The 26,029-nt window shown below is 38.6% G+C and overlaps 3 protein-coding genes across 4 annotated transcripts; 2 read left to right on the plus strand and 1 right to left on the minus strand.

Moving 5' to 3' along the window:
* Positions 1-1,219: 1,219 nt before the first annotated feature.
* LOC116031953 (pentatricopeptide repeat-containing protein At4g02750) lies at positions 1,220-6,265 on the plus strand. Its single transcript, XM_031274328.1, has 3 exons — positions 1,220-2,819; positions 3,632-5,032; positions 5,951-6,265. The coding sequence occupies exons 1-2, from the start codon at positions 1,314-1,316 to the stop codon at positions 4,436-4,438; spliced, it is 2,313 nt and encodes a 770-aa protein (XP_031130188.1). The 5' UTR covers positions 1,220-1,313; the 3' UTR covers positions 4,439-5,032; positions 5,951-6,265.
* LOC116031954 (double-stranded RNA-binding protein 4-like) lies at positions 5,262-7,156 on the minus strand. 2 transcript variants are annotated; one of them, XM_031274330.1, is made up of 6 exons: positions 7,087-7,156; positions 6,627-6,880; positions 6,298-6,508; positions 6,111-6,218; positions 5,924-6,027; positions 5,262-5,755 (listed from the first exon to the last, which is right to left on the minus strand). In XM_031274330.1, exons 1-6 carry the CDS (start codon positions 7,109-7,111, stop codon positions 5,420-5,422), a joined length of 1,038 nt encoding a protein of 345 aa, XP_031130190.1. In that variant the 5' UTR covers positions 7,112-7,156; the 3' UTR covers positions 5,262-5,419. The 2 variants fall into 2 exon arrangements, with proteins under 2 accessions (XP_031130190.1, XP_031130189.1); XM_031274329.1 differs by having other exon boundaries at positions 5,924-6,033.
* Positions 7,157-21,299: 14,143 nt separating this feature from the next.
* Positions 21,300-25,769, plus strand: LOC116032480 (histone H1, orphon-like). Its single transcript, XM_031275069.1, has 4 exons — positions 21,300-21,556; positions 21,667-22,617; positions 25,161-25,244; positions 25,329-25,769. Exons 1-4 carry the CDS (start codon positions 21,416-21,418, stop codon positions 25,455-25,457), a joined length of 1,305 nt encoding a protein of 434 aa, XP_031130929.1. The 5' UTR covers positions 21,300-21,415; the 3' UTR covers positions 25,458-25,769.
* Positions 25,770-26,029: the final 260 nt, after the last annotated feature.

The raw sequence follows: 26,029 nt of genomic DNA on the forward strand, positions 1-26,029 counted from the left end.
TCTTAGATGTCTTTGGCTCATGTAGAATAAGATCAGAAGTTATTTCGGCAGTGGTGGTGGACTTCTATTTTGGTTTAGTATTTTGCGGTGGAAGGGGATCATTTAATAGAACATAATCAAGTTCAAGTTGAAAGAAAATCAAATTTCTTTGTGACCAGCATCGGAAGTTTGTACTGTCAAGAGGTTCAAGCTTTGAAAGATCAGGGATAAGCTTAGAGGTCGCCATCTGAACTAGAAAAAAAAATTCACTCTTAGATTGTTGAAGCAGTTCAGACGTATACCTGCCAAACCCAGTGAACCCAAACAAAAAAATACACTCAGGAAGAAAGAAAGTTGTGGCATGTTATTAAACACTGCCCTTAGAGTGAAATAACATGCCCTTAGAGTGAAATTCGCTGTCACGGTGCAGTATATCAACAACACGGCGTCACTCCCCTAAAGTTAACACGTACAACTACTCACAGACTCGTGCACCCGAGACCTGCAGGTTGGAGGTTAGAACCTGACTAACTGATCATTGTCGAAAGAAGAACACAGTGGATGAGGATAGGAATTTCTCTCTTGCTCTTTGGACTATGGCAGTGAGATTATTTATACATGCATAGGCATGATGCTTGATTTGTTTTCAACCACACACTTATTAATATGGAGAGAAATAATCTCATCTTGGAAACGCGTGTGAAGACAGAGGAAAAAGAAGAAAAAATTAAACAATGGTCTGAAATATTTGCATTACTAACAAAGCTATCTCCGGAGAAGAAATAAGGATGATAGGGACCAAACCACAACGCATATATATAATATGACCATGTTTCTTGGCTAGCTTATTAAGATCTTGGTGGGGAGTTTTGCCCAGCAAATGAAGATGTCCCAAAATTGGAATACCCTTTGGGTCATGAGGGAGTTTTTTCTTGATGTTAAGCAACTAATGGAGAAGATAAACAATTATGGCTGCTGCTACTATTGTTCATATCCAGGCCATTGCCTTAGTGATATGAAGCTTTTCAATTCACAAAATTTGTGTTCTTATTTCTGAGTAGAACGAAGAGGAACCCAAGCAACGAAAAGACGATTTTACCCCTTAACTTCACCACCTAAGATGATGAAAGGACTAATGGTGAAAAGATTTTGATAGTCAAATGTCACATTTGTTCGAATTAAAAGACGGTGACTAAATGTGGCAAATCACTATACTCAGAAGACCTTTGCTGGAATTAAATCATTGATTAAACGTGAAAATGTTATTAACTCAAAAGAATAAATGTACCTGAAATTATGAGCAACGGTATTAACAGTTAGATAACGGCAAAATCATGCGCTTCAGAAAAGTAAACAGCAGCACCTCCTCGCGCTTCCTGCATATCGATCCCATAAGCGATCTCAAAGCGGCAAAGCCTCTTTCCCTGACCCCCAAAGTATCTGAGGATGCAAAACCACAGCACATGGCAGCTTCTGTTGCTAGTTCAAACATAGTGAAATGGAACATGTCAATCACCAAGCACATGCGGAATGGCGAATGTGAATCTGCATTGCGCTTATTCAAGTCCATGCCTAGGAAAAACTGCGTGTCTTGGAACTCCATGATCTCTGGGTACTTGTCAAATAACAGGTTCGACCTCGCACACCAGCTGTTCAATCAAATGCCTCAAAGGGACTTGGTTTCTTGGAATGTAATGTTAGGTGGGTATGTGAAGAATAAGAATCTTGGGGCAGCTAGGTTGTTGTTTGATCAAATGCCTAAGAGAGACGTTGTGTCATGGAACACTATGCTATCTGGGTATGCCCAAAATGGGCATATTGATGAAGCGAGGAGGATATTTGATATCATGCCTGTGAAGAATGAGATCTCATGGAATGCGCTGCTTGCAACATATGTGCAGAATGGGAGGATTGAAGCTGCTAGGAGATTGTTTGAGTTGAAGGAAAGTTGGGCGGTGGTTTCTTGGAATTGCTTGATGGGTGGGTATTTGAAGAAGAGGATGTTGGCGGAGGCCAGAGCGGTTTTTGATAGAATGCCTACGAGGGACAAGGTTTCATGGAATACTATGATTTCCTGTTATGCTCAGAATGGTGAATTGGAGGAAGCAAGGAGGTTGTTTGATGAGTCTCCTGTTAAAGATGTATTTACTTGGACTTCAATGGTTTCAGGGTATGTGCAAAATGGTAGAGTGGAGGAAGCTAGGGGGATTTTTGATGAGATGCTAGTGAAGAATGAGGTTTCATGGAATGCAATGATTGCTGGTTATGTTCAGTGCAAAAGGATAGACTTGGCGAGGGAATTGTTTGATGCAATGCCCTGTAAAAATATTAGTTCATGGAACACAATGATAACTGGTTATGCTCAAAATAGCGATATTGTTAGTGCAAGGAGTTTGTTTGATTGTATGCCTATGCGCGATTGCATTTCTTGGGCTGCAATTATTGCAGGGTATGCTCAATGTGGTAATAGTGAGGAGGCATTGCACATGTTTGTGGAAATGACAAGAGATGGAGAGAGGCTTAATAGGTCATCATTTACATGTGTCATAAGTACATGCGCTGACATTGCAGTTTTTGAGTTGGGAAAGCAGATACACGGCAGACTTGTAAAGGCAGGATATGAATCAGGTTGTTATGTGGGGAATGCACTCCTAGCAATGTATTGCAAGTGTGGAAGCATTGGAGAGGCACTTGATGTATTCAAGGGAATAGCAGAGAAGGATGTGGTCTCTTGGAACACGATGATTGCTGGTTATGCAAGGCATGGATTTGGCAAAGAAGCTCTTGATTTTTTTAAAATGATGAAGGACTTTGGTATCAAACCTGATGATGTTACCATGGTAAATTTTTATGTTCAGCTTTTTGTAAATTGCATTTCAAAAAAACAACACCACCACCCAGGCATATCTCTAACAAAAGGGCCAAGGCTAATACTCATAGCTAGTTTGTATTTCGGGTTTCTCCCTCAGTTCTTAAAAAAAACTAAACTGTAGATATATTAATACAAAAAAAAAATGTACATAAATAATTACAAGGCTGTCAAAAGCATCACTGACATATAACCAGACAGCCAATTAAAACTTGAAGGGATATCAAATTACAAAAACTGTGCAAATGAACTAAACCCCCAAAGTTGCATTTAATTGATAGTAGTATAGAGTCATGCTAGTCATGGCAAGGGCATATGGCATATGTTAAATGGGCTTTGAGTAAATTGGACCTTGAATTGGTCCCAAGGGTTCATTAGTGCTCCAGGATTTTTCATCTCATGCATCACCTCCAGATCCTATGCTTGAAGTGAGATGGAGCTAACCTTAAATGGCTGTTACTTGGCTACCTTTATTCTATAACTGTCTAGCAGACTTGGTCTTACTAGCCACACACATACACACACTTGTCAATTCTTTTAGTTAAACACTAAAACAGCTACTTACTCAAAGATACGGCTTTATTTTTATTGTGATCCTTAGAACTAACTCAACTAAGTCATTTTATATCAATGTTTATTTTGCAAACCATAATTAGGGGAGACATTTTTCTTTTTCTAGTAATTAGCTACTATTTCTGATGTAAGCTTTTCTTAAGTATGCATGCATTTTTTTTTCTTGATATAATGATGATTAGAATTGACTCATTGGCTTATGTTATTTAGATTGGAGTACTGTCTGCATGCAGTCATACTGGCTTGGTTGACAGGGGAATGGAATATTTTTATTCTATGAAGGTAGACTATGGGATAGTTGCAAATTCAAAGCACTACACTTGCATGATTGATCTCTTGGGTCGAGCTGGACGCCTAGATGATGCTCAAGACTTAATCAAGAGCATGCCCTTTGAACCAGATGCTGCCACTTGGGGTGCTCTCCTTGGGGCAAGCAGGATGCATGGAAATACAGAATTAGGAGAAAAAGCTGCTGAAAATATTTTTGTATTGGAGCCTTGGAATGCAGGGATGTATGTTCTTCTGTCTAACTTGTATGCAGCTTCTGGTAGATGGCGTGATGTTAGTGAGATGAGATTAAAACTGAGAGATACTGGTACAAGGAAAGTTCCTGGGTACAGCTGGGTTGAGGTACAAAACAAGATTCATATATTTTCAGTTGGGGACTCCACACATCCTGACAGTGCTAGAATATATGCTTTCTTGGAAGACTTAGAACTACGAATGAAGCATGAAGGCTATGTGGTTGCTACAAAATTAGTCTTGCATGATGTGGATGAGGAGGAAAAGGCACATATGCTGAAGTATCATAGTGAAAAATTAGCTGTTGCATTTGCAATTCTGAATGTACCCACTGGGAGACCAATTCGTGTGATAAAGAATTTAAGGGTTTGTGGAGACTGTCACACTGCAATCAAACTCATATCAAAGATTGTTGGGAGATCAATAATTCTACGGGATAATAACCGTTTTCACCATTTCACTGATGGTATATGCACCTGTGGGGATTATTGGTAAGAGCAAAGTGTTGCTGGTTTAACATATATGGGTAAAGCCATGAAGATACCATTGCTTTCAAATTTAGTCCTCATGATTTTCTGAATATATTGTGCTACCAGTCACAATAGTTTGCTCAGTGGTCATTCTCAATGCCTCTTGAAAGGATAGGAAGGGAAAGCTCCACTCTAATCCTTTCCTAATCCAGAAAATAGAGGACATCTTTCATAGGAAAACATACAAACTTCTTTTGAAGTTTGAGCGCTTAGGTGAGTATTACAAGTTGGTCAATGAGAGTTGCTGTCAAGGATGTAAATGATCTGTTGCCAGTGCAAAGGAAAAAGGATTGGCAGTTATGTATTGCAGTTCAAACTGCTAGGCTTAATGACTTAAGTGCCCTCTAAAGATCTGACAGCAGCCTTTGTGAATACATGGAACCTATGATGCAGTGAAGCAGCAGAGGTCAAATTGATATCAAATGGTACATTTTAAGGGAAAAGCTTGAAGTGATGATTCATCGGGAGTGTCATTCAAGTTTTGCATCTTATTAGGAACCCGCATCAGATGACTTTGGGGGATGAAGAGGAAGTCTTGAAGTTAGGCTTAGAAAACAAGGTACTTTTGCAATGGACAATAATTCCTTTCATGTCATTATATACAAGATCTCAGTTACATTTTGTAATTTGAAGTCAAAGTTCTTATATTATAAAATTGTTAAGTCTTGCCAAAATAAAATTCCAAAATGAGAACAAGCAAAACAGAAGAAAATGTAGAATGGTAAAACACTAACTACTCTCTCTCTATATATATATACTATATAGAGTACTAAAATTGTTTGTGGATATATAGGAAATCATGTGCAGGAAATGAGAGAGTCATTACAGACAGCGCAATTTAAAGCCAGTTAATACAGTTAGCAACAGTGTACTACAATCTTAACCAAGTTTTATAGTGCAGCAAACATTAACTTCTAAAATGTTAAATTAACCACTGTTTAAAAGTTTAGGATCCTAGATTTTTCTTTTTTATCAGATTCCAATTGTTGCTTTCTAGTTTGCGCTTTGGGCCATTCCTCATATCAACAACTGTCTTGTTTTGCTCCCAATTACTGGGTCGAGTGGTTCCTGGTCCAGGTTTGTGCACCTGACCATTCCTGCGATCAGCAGTTTTCATTGCATTCTGCACCCAATTGTTTATTTGAGGTTTGTGGTCTGGAACGTTTCTATAATCAGTTTCACCCATCTTGTTTTGCTCCCAGGTGCTGATTTCAGGTTTGCAAGTTAGTTCCTTTCTAGGTCCACCAACTGTCCCATAAGAATTGAAGCTAACTGTTGCAGTCTGCAAATAAAGAAGAATATGCCAAGGCTTAAGCCGATGCAAAAATAGTGCATTACCAGAAACTTTATAATAATTTCAATTAACAACATAAAGAGAAAATGAACTCATGCCTCTACAAGCATTTCAATCTTGACTAATTTACATAACACAAAAGTTCTTGTGGCTTACCTGACTGCTTGTTTGGCCTTGAAGCAGATTCTTGGAGACCTGAATGCTAGCTTGATATAGAGGTGAGTTTTCTGGTGCCTTCTCTAGTTGTTTTGATAAACTGTCTGCTCCTACAATCATGACTTTAAGGTGAGTATCCAGAAGCTTTAGCTAAATATTAATTGGGAATTCAAAAAGCATGATTTACCCTTAGACTTATCTGAAAAAGCATGATCTTTTTCCTTTCTGGTTAGTGAATAAAGATCATGCTTATTATTGGACTTGATAATGTTTGACATACGTTCTGCATCCGTCTCTTCAAGTATTTTCTCAGGTTAGATTAAATAGTACACAAATTAGGAACAGAAATTGTAATTTGAAGTCTGAAAATATACCAAGAAGTGATCTAATAGCAACACGGGCCGCTAGTTGTTCTGCCATTTTCTTGCTTCCTGCGACCTCGCCAGTGTAAGTTTTGCCCCCAAATACCATGTAAGAGAGGTACACCAGGCATGGCCCTGCTGGATTGATGGTCTTAAATGATGGCATCCCTAGGTTGTTCTTGAGAGCATACTGATACAACAAAGACTTGCAAAACCTAGGCTCCTGAGTTTAATGTGAAAAAGAACAAATAAAAACATAGGGTCTTGGTTTCAGGAAAAAGAGAACAGAAGAAATTTTTGTATCAGCTTGTATGCAGTTTATAACCAAATGCTGTGCATACCGTGTAAATGGTTGGAGAGCCTGTATCATTGATCTGTTTGCTTAAGCTTTCTAGTGCAAGTCTTGCAGCTTCTTGTTCAGCTTGTTTTCTGGTGGGGAAGGTACACTTGGCTTCATATGTTCTTCCATCAACCAAAACTGTTGATCGAAAACTCGGGGAATGTGGCAAGCCTTCATTAACATTTTTATAGCTTGGCAGTGGAAGGCCCAGCTTTTGAGTATACTCTTGTAATCGATTCTTATACATCAGAATGTCTTGAAAAAAGAAAAAAAAAAAAAAGAATTTGTTTAATTTTGAGAAAAAAGATCAACACTAGTTCATAAATTCTTGGAGCTTGTGAGTATACTCTTGTGAATGCATGCCCCACTTTAGCAAAATTACTTGTTTTGAATTTCATGAAAATGAAAACTGCATTCATGACAGGGCAATCAAGAAGATGATAGTGATTGAATATGCATACCTTCATTTGATGTGGAAATTGCCATTCTTGAGCTTACCTTCCTCAATCCTCACAGTGAAGCCACAAAAGAGATTATGATTAAGAGATAAGTACTTCTGTTTCTGGGTTATAAATGGGTTCTTGTACTATGGATAATGTGAAATGCATGATGTACTTTTTGCAGGGAAAAACTAATTCTGAATAATTCCCCCTTTATTAGTATTTTTCTTTCTTACTTTTAAATGTTTTTTTTCATCCTAAGTTATTTTAGTGGTTTGCTTTTTTCTATGTATTCTTGTTGTGCAATTCTACAGAGAGGATACATTTCTTGAAAGTGTACAGAGTTTGGAGGACATAAATACTTCATGAGAAAAAAATGTTGAGTCATTTAAATATGATGTATGAATAATTAATAAGAGCAAATATCATTTTTAGTCCCTCAATTATAATATATGTATCAATTTTGGTCTTTGACTATTAAAAATTTCAAATTAGGTGCATGACTATTCAATTTGTATCACATTTGGTCCTTGACTATTAACATTTTCAAATTAGGTGCATGACTATTCATTTTGTATCACATTTGGTCCTGTCGTTAAATTTTCCGGCCAAATTTCCGGCAAAGTCACCGATGACCGACTAATTTATTTAATTTTTATTTTAAAAATTATTTTAATACTTCGTAACTTTTAAATAAAAAAAAACTTAAAAATAAAAAATAACAATAAAAAAAACTAGAAAACGCCGGTCACCCCCGATGACTTCGCCAGAAAATTTAACGGCAGGGCCAAATGTGATACAAAATGAATAGTCATGCACCTAATTTGAAAATGTTAATAGTCAAGGACCAAAAGTTATACAAATTGAATAGTCATGGACCTAATTTGAAATTTTTAATAGTCAAGGAAAAAAATTGATAAATTTATTATAGTTGAGGGACTAAAAATGATATTTTCTCTAATTAATAATTAGAGATGATGGTGTTAACTTTGTTAATTTTAAAGTTATTATTTATTGAAAAGATTAAGTTTCCAATTTTATTGAATTTTTAACTTAATTAATTTTTTATAAAGAGAATATGACTTTTGAGTCATATTGACTCTGTTACAATGTAGTATATGTTCATAGCTACTTTCTCAACCTACTGAAAGTAGGTCAACAACACCGGGTGCCACTAGACCACAAGGTCTTTGGTTTATAAGGGGAATATGACTATTTATTTATTATGAGAGGAAATGGATAAGAATCTTTTACGATTTTAGAACTCTTTTTATTTTTTATTTCGTTTTTTTTTTTTTTTTTTTTTTTTTTTTTCCTAAAAGGAAAGTTGCAGAAGAGAATGATCAACAAAAGTTGGTAGGAATTATCTAAACATGTGACTTAAAAATAATGAATATGACAAATAAAACCTAATGGATCTTAGTAATTTAGTTCGTTCGTGGGTGTTTTTAATTAATGAGAGATCTTGAGTCAAAATTTATTATGAATTTATATATATTTTTTTGCTCCCAAACAATTTATATTTTAATTTTCTCAAACGTTGTTGCTTTAAATTACTTATCTAAAGTAATCTTCTAACACTTGTATCTTGAATTTATAAAACATAAGTCTTACTATTATGATGCACTTACAATGTAAGAATTATGCAAAAGGATGTAAATGCCATCTTGCATTGTTCAACTTCAATTATCATTTTTTTTCCGATCAATTAGGAAGGAGACCCCGAAAGATATTAGTTCTAAAATCTAAATGCTTTCCCTCACTCTATGAACACTATGAACACTAGTGTTTCACATCCTGAGATCTTCCATTCCCTATCCACCCATCTAGCGGCATCCTCAATATAAGCACGGATGGGTCCTCTCGAATTAGTTGTCTCACATATCCACTTGATCACGTTCCTAGCATTGGATTAGAACTCAATATCTAGGATGCCTTTCTTCCAAGCCCACTCTGTGCCCTTAACAATAGCTACAGCTTCAATTAGGGAAGCATCACTAACCAATTTTTGAGATTAGCTTGGTTCCACCCCTGGCACTCTTGCAGTTCGCACAGCTTCCCTCCATGGAAACCCTGCATATTTTGTTCATGGTTTTTTAACAAATTATAAGCAGTTTTGACAGAAGAGAACAAACCTGTTGTAGTAGGCACCCATGTGGTCTCGTCGCACTCATCCCCATCTATCTTTGGAAAAATGACAGAAATGTAAGTGCATGGCATTCTATTGACAAAAATGTGAACGAATATAATAATTGATAAAAATGTGAAAAACTCAGTTCTAAAATGTGTTCCTTGTCAGAACTGGTCAAACACAAAACGCAAGTGAGACTTGTGTTTTTCGAAAAACGCAAGTCTCACTTACGTTAAATTTTTTTATTTTTTTTTTTGGTCTCCGGCAACGTCGGAGAAGCCAGCGATGTCGCTGGCTTCTCCAGCGAAAGAGAAGCAGCGAGTCGATGGCTCCTCCCCATTGCGTTAATTTTATTTTTTTTTGGTCCCTAGTTTCTCCGATGAAGGAGAAGCCAACCATGGTTGCTGGCTTCTCCTTCGCTAGAGAAGCTAGCAACCATCGCTGGCTTCTCCTTTGTCGGAGAAGCCGGCGACCAAATATGGTCGTCGGGGACCAAAAAAAATAAAAATTGAAAAAACTTAATGCCAGTGGGACTTGCGTTTTTCGAAAAATGCAAGTCCCACTTGCATCACTTGCATTTTGTGTTTCACCAGTTCTGACAAGGAATGCATTTGGGAACTGAGTTTTTCATATTTTTGTCAATTATTAGATTCGTTCACATTTTTGTCAATAGAATGTCATGCACTTACATCTTCAATACTAATCAACGCAAATCTGTTGTTGATTGCTTCCTTTCGGCTTAGTTACCGTATCCCAGCATATAAGGTGACATTTTTTTTGTTTAATTTCTTGCGTGCTCCCCCAAAGGAAAACCCTAATCTTTTTGTTGATAGCTTCCCAAACACCCGCTGGCATTAGCATGGTTTGCATGTTGTAGTACTGAATGGTGTATAAAATCGACTGAGCCAAAACTTGGCGGCCCGCAAGCAAGAGGAACTTTGTCTTTCACCCATGAAGTTTTGCATTCATTTTTTCTAGAATTGGTGTAAAGAGATTGTTCGTGACTCTTCAATGTATCGACGGGACGCCGAGGTACTTGCCCAAGTCACTTGAGGAAGGGATGCCTACGATATATGTAATTAGACGGGCTTCCTCACTGTGCACATTTTTGGAGACCAATCATCATTGCTCTATTTTTATCATACTTTAAATAAGGTAACTTATAAGTTAGGTGGTAGTAGTTATGGATAAAATAAGAAAGTTTAGCTAGGATGTGATAATTTAGACCATATTGCGCATACATAACTTCTCTATCAAATTCAAACATAACAAACCATCAACTACTTTATCTTAGAGTTTATTACCGAAATGATCCATCGACTATTGTGAAATTACCAATTTAGTTCTCGACAATTTTTCGTATCCAATTAAGTCTTCGACTTTGAAAATTTTTCCATGGTCCTCCGTTTATTTAGGCGTTAGAAGTCCGTTTATTTGGAGGGCATTGATGGAATTTCACTTGAGAAGACCCATTTCGCCAGAATTTGATCAATTACAAGGACAAGTTTTGTGAGTGATGTATGCAGAAATGAACATCCACAAACGAAAATTGATTAAACTGCTCACCATTCTCAAAAAAAAATAATAATAAAATAAGCTGCTCACCAGTATCGCACTCAGTTCCAATGGTGAGCACCGTAGCAAGATATTTCGTATCTGAACCTCTCTTTTTCATCTTAACCTGTGTGTAATGTTCCACCGAGTGAGCATGGTCAAAACTCAAAACCTTCCTCCCTTTAATCACAAACCCACTACTACTCGAACTAAATTGCCGTTTTTGCTGCCATGGCAACGAGAATTTGGGTTTGGTATGGGTACAAAACACCTTGACCACGGCGTCCATTGCCGGTACAATCCGAGCGATCGCGGAATTCGAAATCGCAACCTCACTTGCAACCAGAGAAGCCGATCCATTAGGCTTGTCAGCCACCCGATTGGGCGGGGATGAGACTTTTAGGGTTTCGGATTTTTCAAGCTTGGATTGTTTTTCGGCATATTTGGAGACTTTATGGGTCTTCTAAAGTGAAATTCCACAGTTGCCTCTCCATTGACGTTTATTTGGAGACTTTCCGGTGATGGAGAAGCGATTCTTCTGTGGAACAAATATGGTTCCCGATGTTTATAGGAGGGGCGGAGGCGGTGGCAGGCGCAAGGACGCAGCGGGGGAGAAGGAAGACGACGACAGTATTGGCTTTATCAAAGCTAAAATCGCTTCTCATCCTTCTTATCCCAAGCTCTTAGAAGCTTATATTGATTGCTAGAAAGTTAGACCACTAATCTATATGAACAGATGAAGCAATTCCCTAAGCTACCACAACTGCCTCTCTATCGCCGTAAATGGGTATTATGAAGTGACATTCCATCAATGCCTCCAAATAAACGGACTTCTAGCGCCTAAATGAACGGAGGACCAAAATGGTTAAAATTTTCAAAGTCGAAGACTTAATTGGGCACGAAAAAATTGTTGAAGACCAAATTGGGTTCGATTTTTTGGTCAGAAAAAATTGTTGAAGACCAACAACAATATTTGAGAATATGCATTCTTCATCCCAATCTAGCTGTCAATCCAGGAACTCAAGCACCACTCATACAACATTGACAAATAACACACAAAGAACAATCAGAAACAAGGAAAAGAAATCGACAATTAGAACCAAGATCAAAAGGCAACAAGACAGGTAGAAGGGAATAGAAGGGCAGCCCAGGACGAAGTACTAAAGTCAAGTTGGGAATGACAGTGAGTGTCACTCAAGCTCGGAGAGATAGCCGAACCCCTCGGGCATAGGTCAGGTCATGACCTCCTAACCGCTGCCTAAGTGAGTGGACAACTCCCTCATCATGAGTTCGACCCCCACCTTCAACCAACTCAAAGTCATTTCCTTAAGCTATGCCATCCTCCCAACTACCCCATGTAATCAATTAATAGGCAAATAAAACACAAAATATGATGCAAGACAAGTAGACAACGCAATAGCACATTGAACAAAACAAGCTTAAGACATAGGGGTAACAATTAGAGTTAAAGTGCAATAAATAAAAGGTACAAATAAAAGAATTGAAACATATACATAATACCCCTAATTCCCCCAAATTCTAGGGTCCATGGTCAAAGTTAGGAATTTCACAATTCAAAGTTTAATGCTAAGTAATTGCCCAAATTCAACAAGATAAATTCAATACCACAACACCAAACAAGCATCATTAGATCATGGCATCCTCATCATTCCATCATCAACAACAGCACCCATAGCATCATGATCCTTCCATTAGTTCATAATCACCATTAACACTAATTAAATTTCATCAACTAATCAACATCAATCATAAATCCATACTTAATTCCTAACCTTCAATTAACAATCCATAATCCACAATCATCAATAATCAATAATACTCATAATAATTCATAATCCGTAATTATTAACTCTTAATTAACACTAATTACCAATTAGACCATAATCAAAGTCATACTTCATAATTAAAGCAATTGCCCAAATTGACACTAATTACCACTGTTTTTGGCCAATATTCTTTGAGTCGTCACCACTCGCTACTGGACTACTGTTTCTCCGGAGAACTGGAAGTCTCGGCTGCTGCTGCCTCGCTACCGGACTGGGGGTCGCTAGAAATGGAGGGGGAGGAAGTCCAGTCGAGCCGCTACCACCGTCGATGCCAACGGCACTGCCATCGCCGCTGCTACTCCGGTCTATTATTTCGCCGGAGGACTGGAAATCCCGCCAGCTGCTGCTGCCTCGCTACCGGACTGGAGGTCGCCGGATATCGGAATAGCGCTACATGCATACTACGAGAGAGAGAGAGAGGGAAAACAGAGAGCTATCATTGATGGTAGTGTTTGTTACATTCTGCATGACGGGAGCATTTGTTTATATACTGGGAATGAAGGTAAAGGTGGCAGTTACAACAACTTCAAGAAGCATGAATTGGCGTTAATGCCCTTCTTCTAAACTGCCTTTCATACCCTCTAATACCCCCCCGTAAACTGGCGCATGCAAATTTTGGATGCCCAGTTTAGATACAAACCATTGAAACATAGAGGTAGGCAGAGCTTTGGTGAACCCATCTGCAGTTTGGGATGTCGAGGTGACAAATAGAAGCTTGATGAGGCCTTGACTGACTTTCTCTCGCACAACATGACAGTCTATGTCTATATGCTTGGTCCTCTCGTGAAACACGTGGTTTTCAGCAATTGCGATGGCAGATTTACTATCGCAAAACACCACTGCAGGTTTGATAGGCTTAGCTTGCAGGTCGTGAAGAAGCAGGTTGAGCCATTGTAATTCACAGACTGTGGCGGCCAGGGCATGATACTCAGCTTCGGATGATGAACGAGAAACCGTAGCCTGCTTCTTTGAGCGCCATGAGATAAGGGAGGATCCAAGGAAAACACAGAAGCCAGTGACAGACTTTCGTGTCTCCGAACAAGATGCCCAGTCTGAATCAGAAAATGCGTTGAGTTGTAGAGCACCATTCTTGGGATAGAACAAGCCCTGACCAGGGGCTTTCTTTATGTACCGGAGGACCCTGTGTGCAGCAGTTAAATGTTCATCAGTTGGAGTGTCAACGAACTGACTGAGTTGTTGTACCGCATATGCAATATCGGGCCTTGTAGCGGTGAGATATAGCAATCTTCCAATCAGCCGTCTATAGCTACTGATATCAGCCAGAGCAGTGCCTCCTTCTTTGCTTAGTTGATGACTTGGAACCATCGGAGTATTCACCGGCTTGCAATTTATGAAACCAGACTCATTCAGAATATCTAAGGCATACTTTCGTTGGCAGAGGTTCAGTCCTGAGTCCCCAACATGTGCCTCAATTCCCAGAAAGAAACCCAAGCTGCCCAGATCTTTGATTTTGAAAGTATCATCAAGAAATGCCTTGAGTATTTGTATTTGATGTAGATTGGGACTTCCAACTAGGATGTCATCAACATATATGAGAATTGCAATGAAATCCTTACCACTTCCTTTGGTGAGTAATGAAGGGTCTGATTTCGATTGTTCGAATCCTCTACTGGCCAACGCACTGTTTAACTTCGCGTTCCACTGTCGGCTAGCTTGTTTCAGCCCATATAAGGATCGGAGAAGTTTGCAAGCTTGCCCTGGTTTCTGACCTTGAAAACCCGGTGGTAAAACCATGTAGACTTCTTCGTCCAAATCCCCATGTAGGAACGCATTATTGATGTCAAGTTGGTGAATGAACCAAGCTTTAGAAGAGGCCACAGCTAGGAATGTTCTTATGGTTGTGATTCGTGCAACTGGTGAGAAAGTTTCAATGTAGTCAATTCCAAGTTGTTGTGTGTAGCCTTTGGCTACCAATCTAGCTTTATGTCTCTCCACTGATCCGTCAGCCTTGAGCTTAACCTTGTACACCCATTTGCAACCTATGGGTGTTTTGCTGGGAGGTAGATCAACCAGTGTCCATGTGTTGTTATCTTGCAAGGCCTTGATCTCGGCTGCCATGGCATTCCTCCAACATTCATATTTGATTGCTTGGTTATATGATTTTGGCTCATCAGCATTAGTCACAGCCATAGAGAATGTCCTGTGATTTGGAGGCAAAGTGTCATATGAAACAACTTTAGACAAGGTGTGAGGAGACGAACCTGCTGTTGTAACAGATTCACAATAATAGTCCTGCAATCGGCTGGGAACTCGGCAGTTTCTCTTGGGCCTAGTAACAGGAATTGCAGGAGGCTCACTTGACTGATCAGTGGGTATTTGTGGCATGAGACTGCCCTCTTGAGGGTGATCATTCATGCTGCCTGACTCACATACTGGTTGTTCATCATTATGCTGTGGAGTGATGTCCAAGGAGTCTGGTGGCTCAATGTTTATAGAAATAGGGATGTTGGGAAGAGACGGCTCACACACTGATTGATCATGTTGCAGATTATCCTTGTCTTTCATGGGAAATTGGTTCTCATAGAACTTGACATCTCTTGATATGAATATAGAGCCATCATCCATATCATATAATAAATGCCCTTTAATACCAGCTGGAACTCCAATAAACATACACTTCCTTCCTCTGGGAGCCATTTTATTCCTTGCATGAGGCAGTGTAGCAGCAAAACACAAGCATCCAAAGACTTTAAGTCCACTGATGTCCGGAGTGTTAACATACAACTTTTGATAAGGGCTCGACCATTCAATCACAGGAGAGGGTAACCTGTTAATCAAGAATACTGCATGCATTACGCAATGACCCCAAAACTCTAAGGGGAGGTGGGCTTGGAATCGAAGAGATCGAGCAACGTTCAGAATATGCTGGTGTTTCCTTTCGACTATGGCATTCTGTTGTGGTGTGTTAACGCAAGATCTTTGATGGATTATGCCTTTTTCTGCAAAGAACTCGTCCATTTTGAATTCTGGACCATTGTCACTTCGGATGGTTTTGATCAATACTCCAAATTGTGTAAATACAAAGGCATGAAAATTTCTTACAAATCTCCTTGTTTCAGATTTATCCTTCATTAAGTGTATCCATGTGTATCTGGAGTGATCATCCACTATGGTAAGAAAGTAGTATTCACCCTTTAAAGAGGAAACAGGGAATGGTCCCCAGATATCAATGTGCAACAAATCGAAACAAGCATTAGAGTGTGAAACACTTAAAGGAAACGGTAATCGTTTATGTTTGGCCATATGGCATACATCACAGGCTATATCTGTGTTATTGGAAGCATCAATATTACTAAAAAGGTGGAGCTTATTAGTTGGGAAGTGCCCCAACCTTTGGTGCCAAACATCAACACTGGTGCACAGCATGTTAAGGGGTCTGTCTTGTGTTCTCTGAGAATCCAGTAAGTACAGTCCTCTATCCTCTCTAGCTGTACCAACTATCGCTCCACTACTCTCCTGAATTAAACACTGTCTGGGAATGAAAATCAGTTTATAAGAAGAATCTTGAATTAGTTTGCTCACGGAGATAATATTGAATTGGAAATCTGGAATGTGCATAGCATTTCTCAGCCACAAGTTATTGCTGAGTTTGACATCCCCTACATTCTGGACAGAAATGCGTTGTCCAGTGGGTAAATTCACTTCAACCTCATTAACATTGTGATGATTGATGAGGAAGTCCATGGAACACACTATGTGGTTCGTAGCACCTGAATCAAGAATCCACGTAGAAGAGCATAAGGCAATAGAATTAATATTAAGTAGAGAGTACTTGCCTTCCTCATTTGTCTGCTGTTCATCAAACTTTGGTGATAGGGAAACTGCAGCAGTAGTGCTTGAGGCATATGAACCAGATGCCTTCCCATTTTGTAGAATTGAAATAATTTTGCTCAATTGTTCAGAGGTGACTCCCAAATCCCCTGCATTATCCGTCATTGATGTATTTGCCTGCTGTTTGCCTTTGTTTTTATATCCTTGCACCCAACCAGGAGGATATCCGTGTTTCTTATAACACTTCTCCACGATGTGTCCATTCATGCCACAATATGAACATTTCGGTCTCACACTCAAATTATTCCGTCTGTTATTGAAAGCATTTACTGTCGCAGCAGCAATCTCATTGTTATCAAGGCTTTGAACAGCATTGGTGTGATTAATAGAATTAGACTGAATGATATCCAGGTTTCCTAGATTTAGATTGGTAAGGCTGATCTGTCTTTCCATTTTCTCAGCCATTACAAAAACTTTATAAACCTCAGGAAGGGGATCCATTACAAGAACATTCTGTTTCAAGGTAGTGTAGTCATCATTAAGACCTTGTAGGAAACGTATTACCTGATCAATTTCTTTTTCTTCTCTGATCGCGTCAACTAGATCACAAGAGCATCGTGGATTACATTTGCATAGGGGAAGAGGCCTCAAGGTGTTCATTTCTTCCCACAGTGTTCGGCTCTTGGTGTAGTAATCATTGACAGACATCGATCCTTGCTTCAAGCCATAGATGTCGGTCTGTAGGATCGAAATGCGTTGAGTATCACGTTGAGCGAACCTCCTCCTCAGGTCCTCCCATATGTCTTTAGCGTGCTCAAAATGCATCACGCTTTGCGCAATTGAGGGATGCAGTGACTTGAAGATCCAGGAGCATATGATCAAGTTGCATCGTCTCCATGCGTTATACTGATTTGGACCTATGTTCGGCGGTGTGATTGTTCCATTCACCAAGCTCCACTTGTTCTTCACTTCAAGTGCGATCCGCATGGATACGGACCACGTATTGTAGTTTGAGCTCCCGTTGAGCGGCGGACTCACTAGAATGGTGCAAGGATTGTCATTCGCGCCCAAGATAAGAGGATTCTCCTCTTCTTCTTCATCACAGACTCTCTGTGACTGAGAATTCTGATTCCGCTGCGGAATTGTTTCTGGAACTGCACGGATCGGCGATCGTGTGGTTGGTGTGGCGTTGCCGACTCTAGAGACGGCGGCTGCATAAGTGGTGCGGGCTTTGATACCATATCGGAATAGCGCTACATGCATACTACGAGAGAGAGAGAGGGAAAACAGAGAGCTATCATTGATGGTAGTGTTTGTTACATTCTGCATGACGGGAGCATTTGTTTATATACTGGGAATGAAGGTAAAGGTGGCGGTTACAACAACTTCAAGAAGCGTGAATTGGCGTTAATGCCCTTCTTCTAAACTGCCTTTCATACCCTCTAATACCGGAAATGGAGGGGGAGGAAGTCCAACCGCCACTGTTGGGCCCTGCCTCTCGAGCCGCTGCCACCGCCACTGCCTCTGATCTGCTGCGCTCGCTGGTCTGCAGCTTCACGAGAGCTTCGCCGCTGCCGCCACCGCCTCATGGACTGCCGTCGCCGTCTGGACTGGATCGTTGCTACTACTGCTCCGTATCGCCGACGATGAGGGGGAGAGGAAACGAGAGACAGAGGCGGGGGTCATGGTAGCTACAACAGATCTCAGCTCATCACTATTCCTAGGGTTTAATTTGGAGCAAAATGCTAATCTTATAAATTTAAGCTAAAATGGGGTTGAAGTTTTGGGATAATTATTGGGCTAGATTAAATTGAAAGGTTTGATTTGGTTAGTATATATTGATGGGTTAGGTTTAGTTTAGGCTCAAATTTAGATTCAAAATCATATTTTAATGATCACATATTCGTCTAAGATAGATTTTAGATACTCCGTAATAAATTATTGACCATAAAACGAATTTTAAATTAAAATTTGTATCAAATTAATTGTTTTGAAAGTCTTTGGCCTAAAATATTAAAGATTGAAAATATCTTTTTTAAATATTTTTTTAAAATATGTATTGTTTAAAATATCGGGGTGTCACACCATAAGAGCTTTTCTTTCCCTTCCATAGAATCTTCAAACACGGCACGGCAAAATTTGTCAGCATGGCTATTGGTTGATAATCCCACAAAGAAAAAAAAATGATGGCAAACGTTCGTAGCGAAGATCTATCAAACGACAAAGGTTAGATAACACGATCATTGCATATGATTGCATCAACGAATCGGACAGTATCACGTCAATCAACTTAATCAGGAGCAATGAGGAATTCTAATGTCCTAGTGGGAATTTAATTGATATGTGGCATAGACTCAATAAACAAGCAATGGGAGATTCAGTTTGTTCACGTTCCGAGTGAACAAAATAAGGTGGTCGATGTGTTGGTTAAACAAACACTTCAACAAGATGAGACCTGTCGATATTTTGAAGTGGCACTTGAGGAGCATTGAGAGACACCTGCGCAAAGATGATCTTGGAGCTCTTGAGGCTCTTAACATTGTGAGGATCAGCTAATGATCCTGGATATCATCCTCTCTTCTGTAAAAAAAAAAAAAAAAAAAAAAAAAAAAAAAAAGCTTAAAGCACTCAAAATAAGTTCACAACTCCACTTCAATATCAATTACAAGTCAATAACAAGCTTAAAGCACTCAAAATAAGTTCATAGCTCCACTTCAGAAAAAGAAGCATAACCTTTGTTCATTTGTTAGCACCCGTCATTATCTCGGCTTCAAATCTATTAATGTTATATTATATTATATTATATTATATTATATTATATATATATATATATATATATATATATATATATATATATATATATATATATATATATATAATATGAGGTTTATTCTTTTATAAAATGTTGTTATTTTATAATTATGTTGATTTGCTATAATAAAATTATGACCATAAAGATATTTTTATTATACATCCAGATATTTTTCAAGATGTTGGAGTTAATTTTTACATTTGGAGACCCAGCTTTTAAATATTATGTGCAGCCTATTAATAAAAAAAGTAATGAAGTGGCTTGATGGTCTAGTTCACGTGTGTTATGTGTGACGTTGTGGGTTTAATTCTCCTTGGTAGTGTCCTCTTTTATATTTTACACCAATATTTCTAACAGCTTACCCACAAATATATGAATAAAAGAATTAAGAGGCTGATGACAGAAGGACAAGATACAGGACCCGAGCCGGAACACTCTTGGTGTAACATAAAGGAGTCAAACCAACTAACGCAGTTAGATAGTAATGGTCAAGAGTCAAGCAAAGAGTAGGTGGAACAGCGCACTGCCGCACTTAACGCAGAAAAAGAGCAGGAGTTATTGTGGGTCAACTATAGAGGAGAGCGTCGCATTTATGGAGGAGAGCGTCACATTTATTAAGAGGTCGTTACGTTGCTATTATTATTATTATTATTATTATTATTGTAACCGTCATGTTTTGTAGCTATCCACCAGTATGACAGTAAGAAAGCTAGGCTCTGTGGTAGGCCAGGGACACACTCTAAATCTTGTACTTAGAACCATAACAACACAACTCTACTTGTTTCTATCTACTTGCTTCCTTAAACATATTTCGGTATTATTAATATTACTGTCACTTATCATTGCCCCTATTCGACGAGAAGTATCAAGGTGGAATTCCGTTCTTACCACGAGCATTGAAGGTTTGAGTTTAGGGATGACAATTTCGATCCGTCCCGCGGATATCAGCTCGAACCCACCTTGCATGGGTCAAATTTTTTTGGGTGATAGTGGATGGTGGGTCAAGGGTGGTCTTAAAAAAGTAAACCTGCAATGGGTCGGGTTGGATTTGAGTTCTATGACAAAACCCACCTAAAACTCCATCGACCCACCATGTGTGCGCGTGCATATATATATATATATATATATATATATATATATATATATATATATATATATATATATAAAATAGTGAAATATGTACTAGTATATAGTTTTTTATAAAAGTTTCTATAACTTTGTGTAACATTTTATTATTTTTATTAAATTTATTTTAAAAAACTAACAATTAGTTATTATATTTAAATATATAAATATTTTATATTTTAGTATAACTAGTGAATTATATTATTTTATTATGTGTAAGTAATCTAAATATTATTTTTGAAAAAAAATAATAAGATGATGATAAATGGTTGGTACCTGTAGTAGGCATCCGCAATCGGTGGGGTATGGTGGATGGAGAAAATATAAAATGGATTGCGTGATGGATGTAACTTTCCCGACCCATTCCCAGCCAATTGTCATCCCTATTTGAGTTTGCTTAAAATTCCTTGTGCACCGAAGTGTATTTAGACGAATTAAGGGTGATATAAAATGCCAAAAACCTTGTGGTCTAGTGGCAACCGATGTTCCGGTTTACACTCCTAGGTTGAGAAAGTAATTGTGAACAAAGGGTGATATAAAATAAATAAATAAGAGCAAGACCATCAGTGGTTCATAGTGGGTTATTGTCAGAAATGAGGGTGAGGTGGATTTCTGCAGGAGAGGGGATAATGGCAGAAAATGGGCCCCACTAACATTAACATTCAGACTCATCACGCGTGCGTGATGGGCAATTAGTGCGCCCAGCGGGCGCGTGCACTGCACGCCTCAGGCGCCTGACTTTCCTTTTTTTTTTTTTATTCTTTTTTTTTTAAATCATATTTATTATTATTTTTTTCCCTCATTCTTTATTTTCTCTTTCCTAATCACACTTACAAAAACTCCTCAATGACAGCGAAATATCCCACCGATAAGGATGCTCTAAGTATGAATTAATGATGGAGAGAGGAAATATTGACGTCATATTGTGGATGTCCAAATAATATAATTGAGCCTGCATTTTGAACTGTCCAGATCTCACTTTCTCTTTTCCTTCTTACCATTTCAAATCCCTAGATACCCAAAATCCAAAATTTATCCACCCTATATATACACACACATATCCACAGGTGTCAGTCACAGCACTCGTCAATGGACCCACTACTATCTTTAACGGATCCACTACTCGCAGGCGCCGCCGATGCACCACCGCTTGCTGCTGCTGCTCCGGTGGTACCTGAAATGCCTAACCTCGCCGCTGCTCCTGTGGACAGCCAGCCACCTTTTGCCGAGGTACCATGTTTTTTTCACAGCTCAATTTGCTTTTATTTCTTGTAAAGTTTTGATTTTTTTGTTTACCCAGAGTGGTTTGATTGATTGTTGTTGTTGGGTGTGTGAAACAGATGATAATGGCGGCGATAACGGCGTTAAACGAGCCGGGCGGGTCGAGTAGCAGAGCTATAGCGAAGTACATAGAGCGAGTGTACTCGAATCTTCCACCGGGTCACCCGTCCTTGTTGACTCAGCACCTCAAGCGCATGAAGAGCGGCGGTGAGCTTGTGATGGTTAAGCACTCTTACATGCTCCCTGGATCTGCTCCCCCACCGGATTTTACTCCCGCCCCCGGCCCGAAGAGAAAGCCCGGTCGCCCTCCCAAAGGGAAATCCGAGGCCCAGCCCGAGACATGGGCTCCGGATGGGGCGGCGGAATCCGTGTTTGTTTCGGTTGGATTAGATGGTGGGCCCGATGTTCCTGTTCCTGTTCCTCCGCCCGCTGCGGCGGCTAACGTTGTTGTTCCGGCTAGGAGGGGCCGTGGTCGTCCAAAGAAGCTGAATTCTGACGGAAAAACCACCGGAATTCTTCCAAAACCGCAAAATTTGAACCAGAATGGAGGAAGGAGGCCGGGGCGTCCTCCAAAGACCGGATTTGTGCCGGCGTTAGGTGTTTCCGGTAGGCCCAGAGGTCGACCTAAGAGAATCGCTCCTTCTACCGGAGTGGGGAAATTGAGAGGCCGAGGCCGACCCAAGGCGATTGCCGCCGGCATAGCTAAGAAGCTCGGGAGGCCGCGTGGCCGGCCGGCAAAAAATACTCTGCTTTTGGGCGGCCCTACTGTTGGAGCTATCAATGTTCCCATTATTGATGGTGAGGCCAGGAATGGCATTGACAACAATGTTGGTGCTACAAATGGAGTATTGCTTCCTCCAAAACGACGTGGGCGTGGTCGTCCTCCTAAGCTGCCAACACGCACTGCTGTTGGCCCTGCAATGCGAAGGGGACAAATTCCCAGGTCTGCTGTTAATGGGATCAGGAAGCCCAGAAAGCTCAGTGGAAAGCCACTTGGTCGCCCAAGAAAGGTAAAATTAATTTCCTACACCATTCTTTACATTTTCTGCTAGACCTCATGTGAATGTGAAAGTTATGGCCTTGATTGATAGGATGCTAGTTTTCAGACTGTGTTTGGTATAGCTTATTGTAGAGCTTATAACTCATTTTAAGCTACAAATAAGGCTATAAGTTTTGAATGGTAAAACATTAGAAGCTTAAATAAATAATAAGCTTATTTTGAAGTTAGCTTTTTTTTCCCCCTTTTTTTAAACCACACATTTGTTTCATATAAGGAATATGAGTGGAGCAGATTGGGTCGTGCCCGGTACAAGGTAGATGCCCTATAAATACATTGGTTATATCTCTAACTGTGGTATCACCTTCACAAATCACAATGAATAAAAGAATAGTTTCACTGTGTGGAACCACGTAAATTATGCATTCTTTACTTTCTGCCAGTATTATTATTTCTTGTTCTTGTTAATCTCAACACAATCTACTCTTCATTAATCAAAAACCCTAATATCTATGTATATGTGTTATAATAGAGCATTATTTATGTATATGTGATGATGATATGCTTAGTGAGATTTCTGATTATAAATCTTAAATAACATTATAATAGAGCATTATTTATGTATATGTGATGATGACATGCTAAGTAAGATTTCTGATTATAAATCTTAAATAACATTATAATAGAGCATTATTTATGTATATGTGATGATGACATGCTAAGTAAGATTTCTGATTATAAATCTTAAATAACATTATAATAGAGCATTATTTATGTATATGTGATGATGATAACATTATAATAGAGCATTATTTATGTATATGTGATGATGATATGATAAGTGAGATTTCTGCCTGGATGTTCTCATCTCTCAACTTTTTAGTATTAGTGTTATTGCCCATTTCCATAGTATTAAATTTACAATATGCAGAGAGTGTGGTCATCTAATGCTTCAAAATAATATCAAACATAAGATGAATTCTATATCCTCTCTTTTTGGTGCCAAAAGGGTGAATTATATATCTATATCCAAGATTCTGAGTCCATGAAAATCTATGTAAGACATTATTTTCCTAACACAATAAAAAGGACTTTATGTGCACTTAGTAGCTTTTATAAGAGAATATTTCTTTATCCAGTGCAGTTTCTAATTCAAAAAGGGTTTTTTAAGTTTGTGGATAAGCTTGCTAAACTTACTGTTGTTCCTGGTTATCGCCAATTTTAATAATGATCTATAAACCTAATTTAATTTGATCGGAAAAGAGGGAGAAGCTTTAACCACACTATTATTGTATGTGATGACCTGAATGCTGAGTATCTCTAGTTTAGCTCAACCTTTATTTTAATTTTTATCTTTTTTCAGATTTTTATTGGATGAGTTTTTATTTTTTAACCCATGCTTGTGCAAAGTGTAAGCTTTTATATCAATTTTATTCAGGTAGTTTTGACTTTTATAGAATAAAAGCTCTTTTCTTTTTAAATAAAAGATTAATAATCCATGTTTACTTGTTATTAGGCCTTTCAGCTGATAAAACTTTATAAGCGCAAGAGCTCTCTGATTTGAAAAGCTTTTTATTGTTGTGTTCTCTGATTTGAAATGGTGTAAATTTACTTATAGCATTAAGCAAAGCTGCAAAGTTTAGATTAATGGTTGTGATATCCTTTTCCCTCTCATAAAAGTGATCGTTACTGCATGTTACATCTGGTGTTGCAAGATTGTAATCTCTTATTATCAATGCAACTATTATTATAGTTAATAGGGGAATTGAAATGGTATTTTTAGTCTCTAAGTTATACCTGTAGTGTAGAATCAGTCCCTAAGTTATTAGAGGTATAAAATTAGTCCATCCAATTTAGCCCTAGTGGCTTTTTAGTCCCATCTGACAGAAATTGTTAACTTTTTTTTTTTTTTAAAAAAAGTGTGAGCCCTAATTTGGTAGTCTTTTTGGTTATTTGCATAGGCTTGTTCCTCCTACAAAATGCTTTGGTCGACCCACTTCATTCTCAAGTGTGAGAATCAGTCCAAGATTGAACTGGTTCTTGCACTTTTTTAGGTGGGAATGAAGTGGGTCAACCAAAACATTTTGTAGGAGGAAGAAGGCGCTACGCAAATAACCAAAAAGATCTTGCCAGATTACGGTTCACACCTTTTTCGGTTAATCAGTTAACAATTTCTGTTAGACAAGACTAAAAACGTCACTTGGGCAAAAACTAAAAGGACTAATTTTACACCTCTAATAATTTAGGGACTGACCCTATGCCATAGGTATACAATCATTATTCCATGGACCATGAATAAAAAGTACATTTTTAATATACTAAAGGTATATTATTTGTGTACTGGAAGTACATTATTTGAGTATTGAAGGTACATTATTTTGTATGCTATCAAATAATGTACATTCAGTACACAAATAATGTACCTTTTATTCATGGTCCACGAAAGAATTTGCCCATGGGTATAACTTAGGGATTGAAAATGCCATTTTCCCGACTCCCTATTGGGTTGCAAACTACTACTTATTCAATAACTGCCTCTATGTTTGCCTGTGACAGAATGCAGCACTGATAGCCGCTAAGGCTCTCGATTCTCAGCAGTTGGCAGCTTTCCAGGACCTCAAGATCAAATTCGAAAACCTGGTTAGTCAAAAGCCTAGAATTGCTTTAATCTTGTACCCGCTTCTGCCCCTAGTATTCATCTATGAATTTTGATGCATTTGACAGAAAACAAAAGTGCGGGAGACTGCCAGCATTATAAAACCGTGCTTAAACAGTGAAGCAATGCCAGTCACCGCAATAGCGGCCTTGCAGGAGCTCGAAGCTTTGGCAGCAGGCGATGCAAATCCCGTGTAAGAAGAAATGGTTGGCTTAGGCTGTGTAGTCTTAACATTGTTTAAATTTACATGTTGTCTGTGCAGAGATAAAGCCCTCCAAATAATGGTAATCTGTAGTGTCTTTAGTGAAACATAATTTGGTAATTTTTGATGTGTAGGTTTGAAGTTTACTTTGTGTGTGTTGACATGTATTATCATTCCAGACTTTATCTCTTGTGAATTGTGTCATTTTGTTCAAGGCTTAAAGCCAACCATTTTGGGTGCATTGGTTTAAGCCCAGTAACAAATGCTATGTAGTTAAAAATTAATTACAGTACTGTTTATTACAATATGCATATGGTTATGAACATTCCAGTAGAACTATGATAAACATATTCTGCAACACATATCAGACGAGAGACTGAGGTAATGTAGGTCACAAAGTGTTCATACAAACCACATAGGTTATAGTAATTCCCTCTGGTAATTTGTGTTGCAATGAGAATAAAGTGTATTAGTTATCTATGTATTTTTGAGTCAGATTATGACCCTAGTCTTTCTATAATTATTCTGGTATATATTCTCCTATGCATGTACTCTTGTAATTAAGTT

This window comes from Ipomoea triloba, chromosome 10 (assembly GCF_003576645.1).
Source record: "Ipomoea triloba cultivar NCNSP0323 chromosome 10, ASM357664v1".
NCBI classification, from domain to species: domain Eukaryota; kingdom Viridiplantae; phylum Streptophyta; class Magnoliopsida; order Solanales; family Convolvulaceae; genus Ipomoea; species Ipomoea triloba.

What these genes read in the sequence shown, in the direction of transcription:
- LOC116031954 (XM_031274329.1), bottom strand. Translation starts at nt 7,111, where the DNA reads ATGGCAATTTCCACATCAAATGAAG. An exon ending in AATTTCCACATCAAATGAAG is followed by an intron (nt 6,881 to 7,086) that starts GTATGCATATTC and finishes TCTTTTTTCAAG; the next exon opens with ACATTCTGATGTATAAGAAT. An exon ending in AAGGCCAAACAAGCAGTCAG is followed by an intron (nt 5,756 to 5,923) that starts GTAAGCCACAAG and finishes CTTTATTTGCAG; the next exon opens with ACTGCAACAGTTAGCTTCAA.
- LOC116031953 (XM_031274328.1), top strand. Translation starts at nt 1,314, where the DNA reads ATGCGCTTCAGAAAAGTAAACAGCAGCACCTCCTCGCGCTTCCTGCAT. An exon ending in AACCTGATGATGTTACCATG is followed by an intron (nt 2,820 to 3,631) that starts GTAAATTTTTAT and finishes TATGTTATTTAG; the next exon opens with ATTGGAGTACTGTCTGCATG.
- LOC116032480 (XM_031275069.1), top strand. Translation starts at nt 21,416, where the DNA reads ATGGACCCACTACTATCTTTAACGGATCCACTACTCGCAGGCGCCGCC. An exon ending in GCCAGCCACCTTTTGCCGAG is followed by an intron (nt 21,557 to 21,666) that starts GTACCATGTTTT and finishes TGTGTGAAACAG; the next exon opens with ATGATAATGGCGGCGATAAC. An exon ending in AGATCAAATTCGAAAACCTG is followed by an intron (nt 25,245 to 25,328) that starts GTTAGTCAAAAG and finishes TGCATTTGACAG; the next exon opens with AAAACAAAAGTGCGGGAGAC.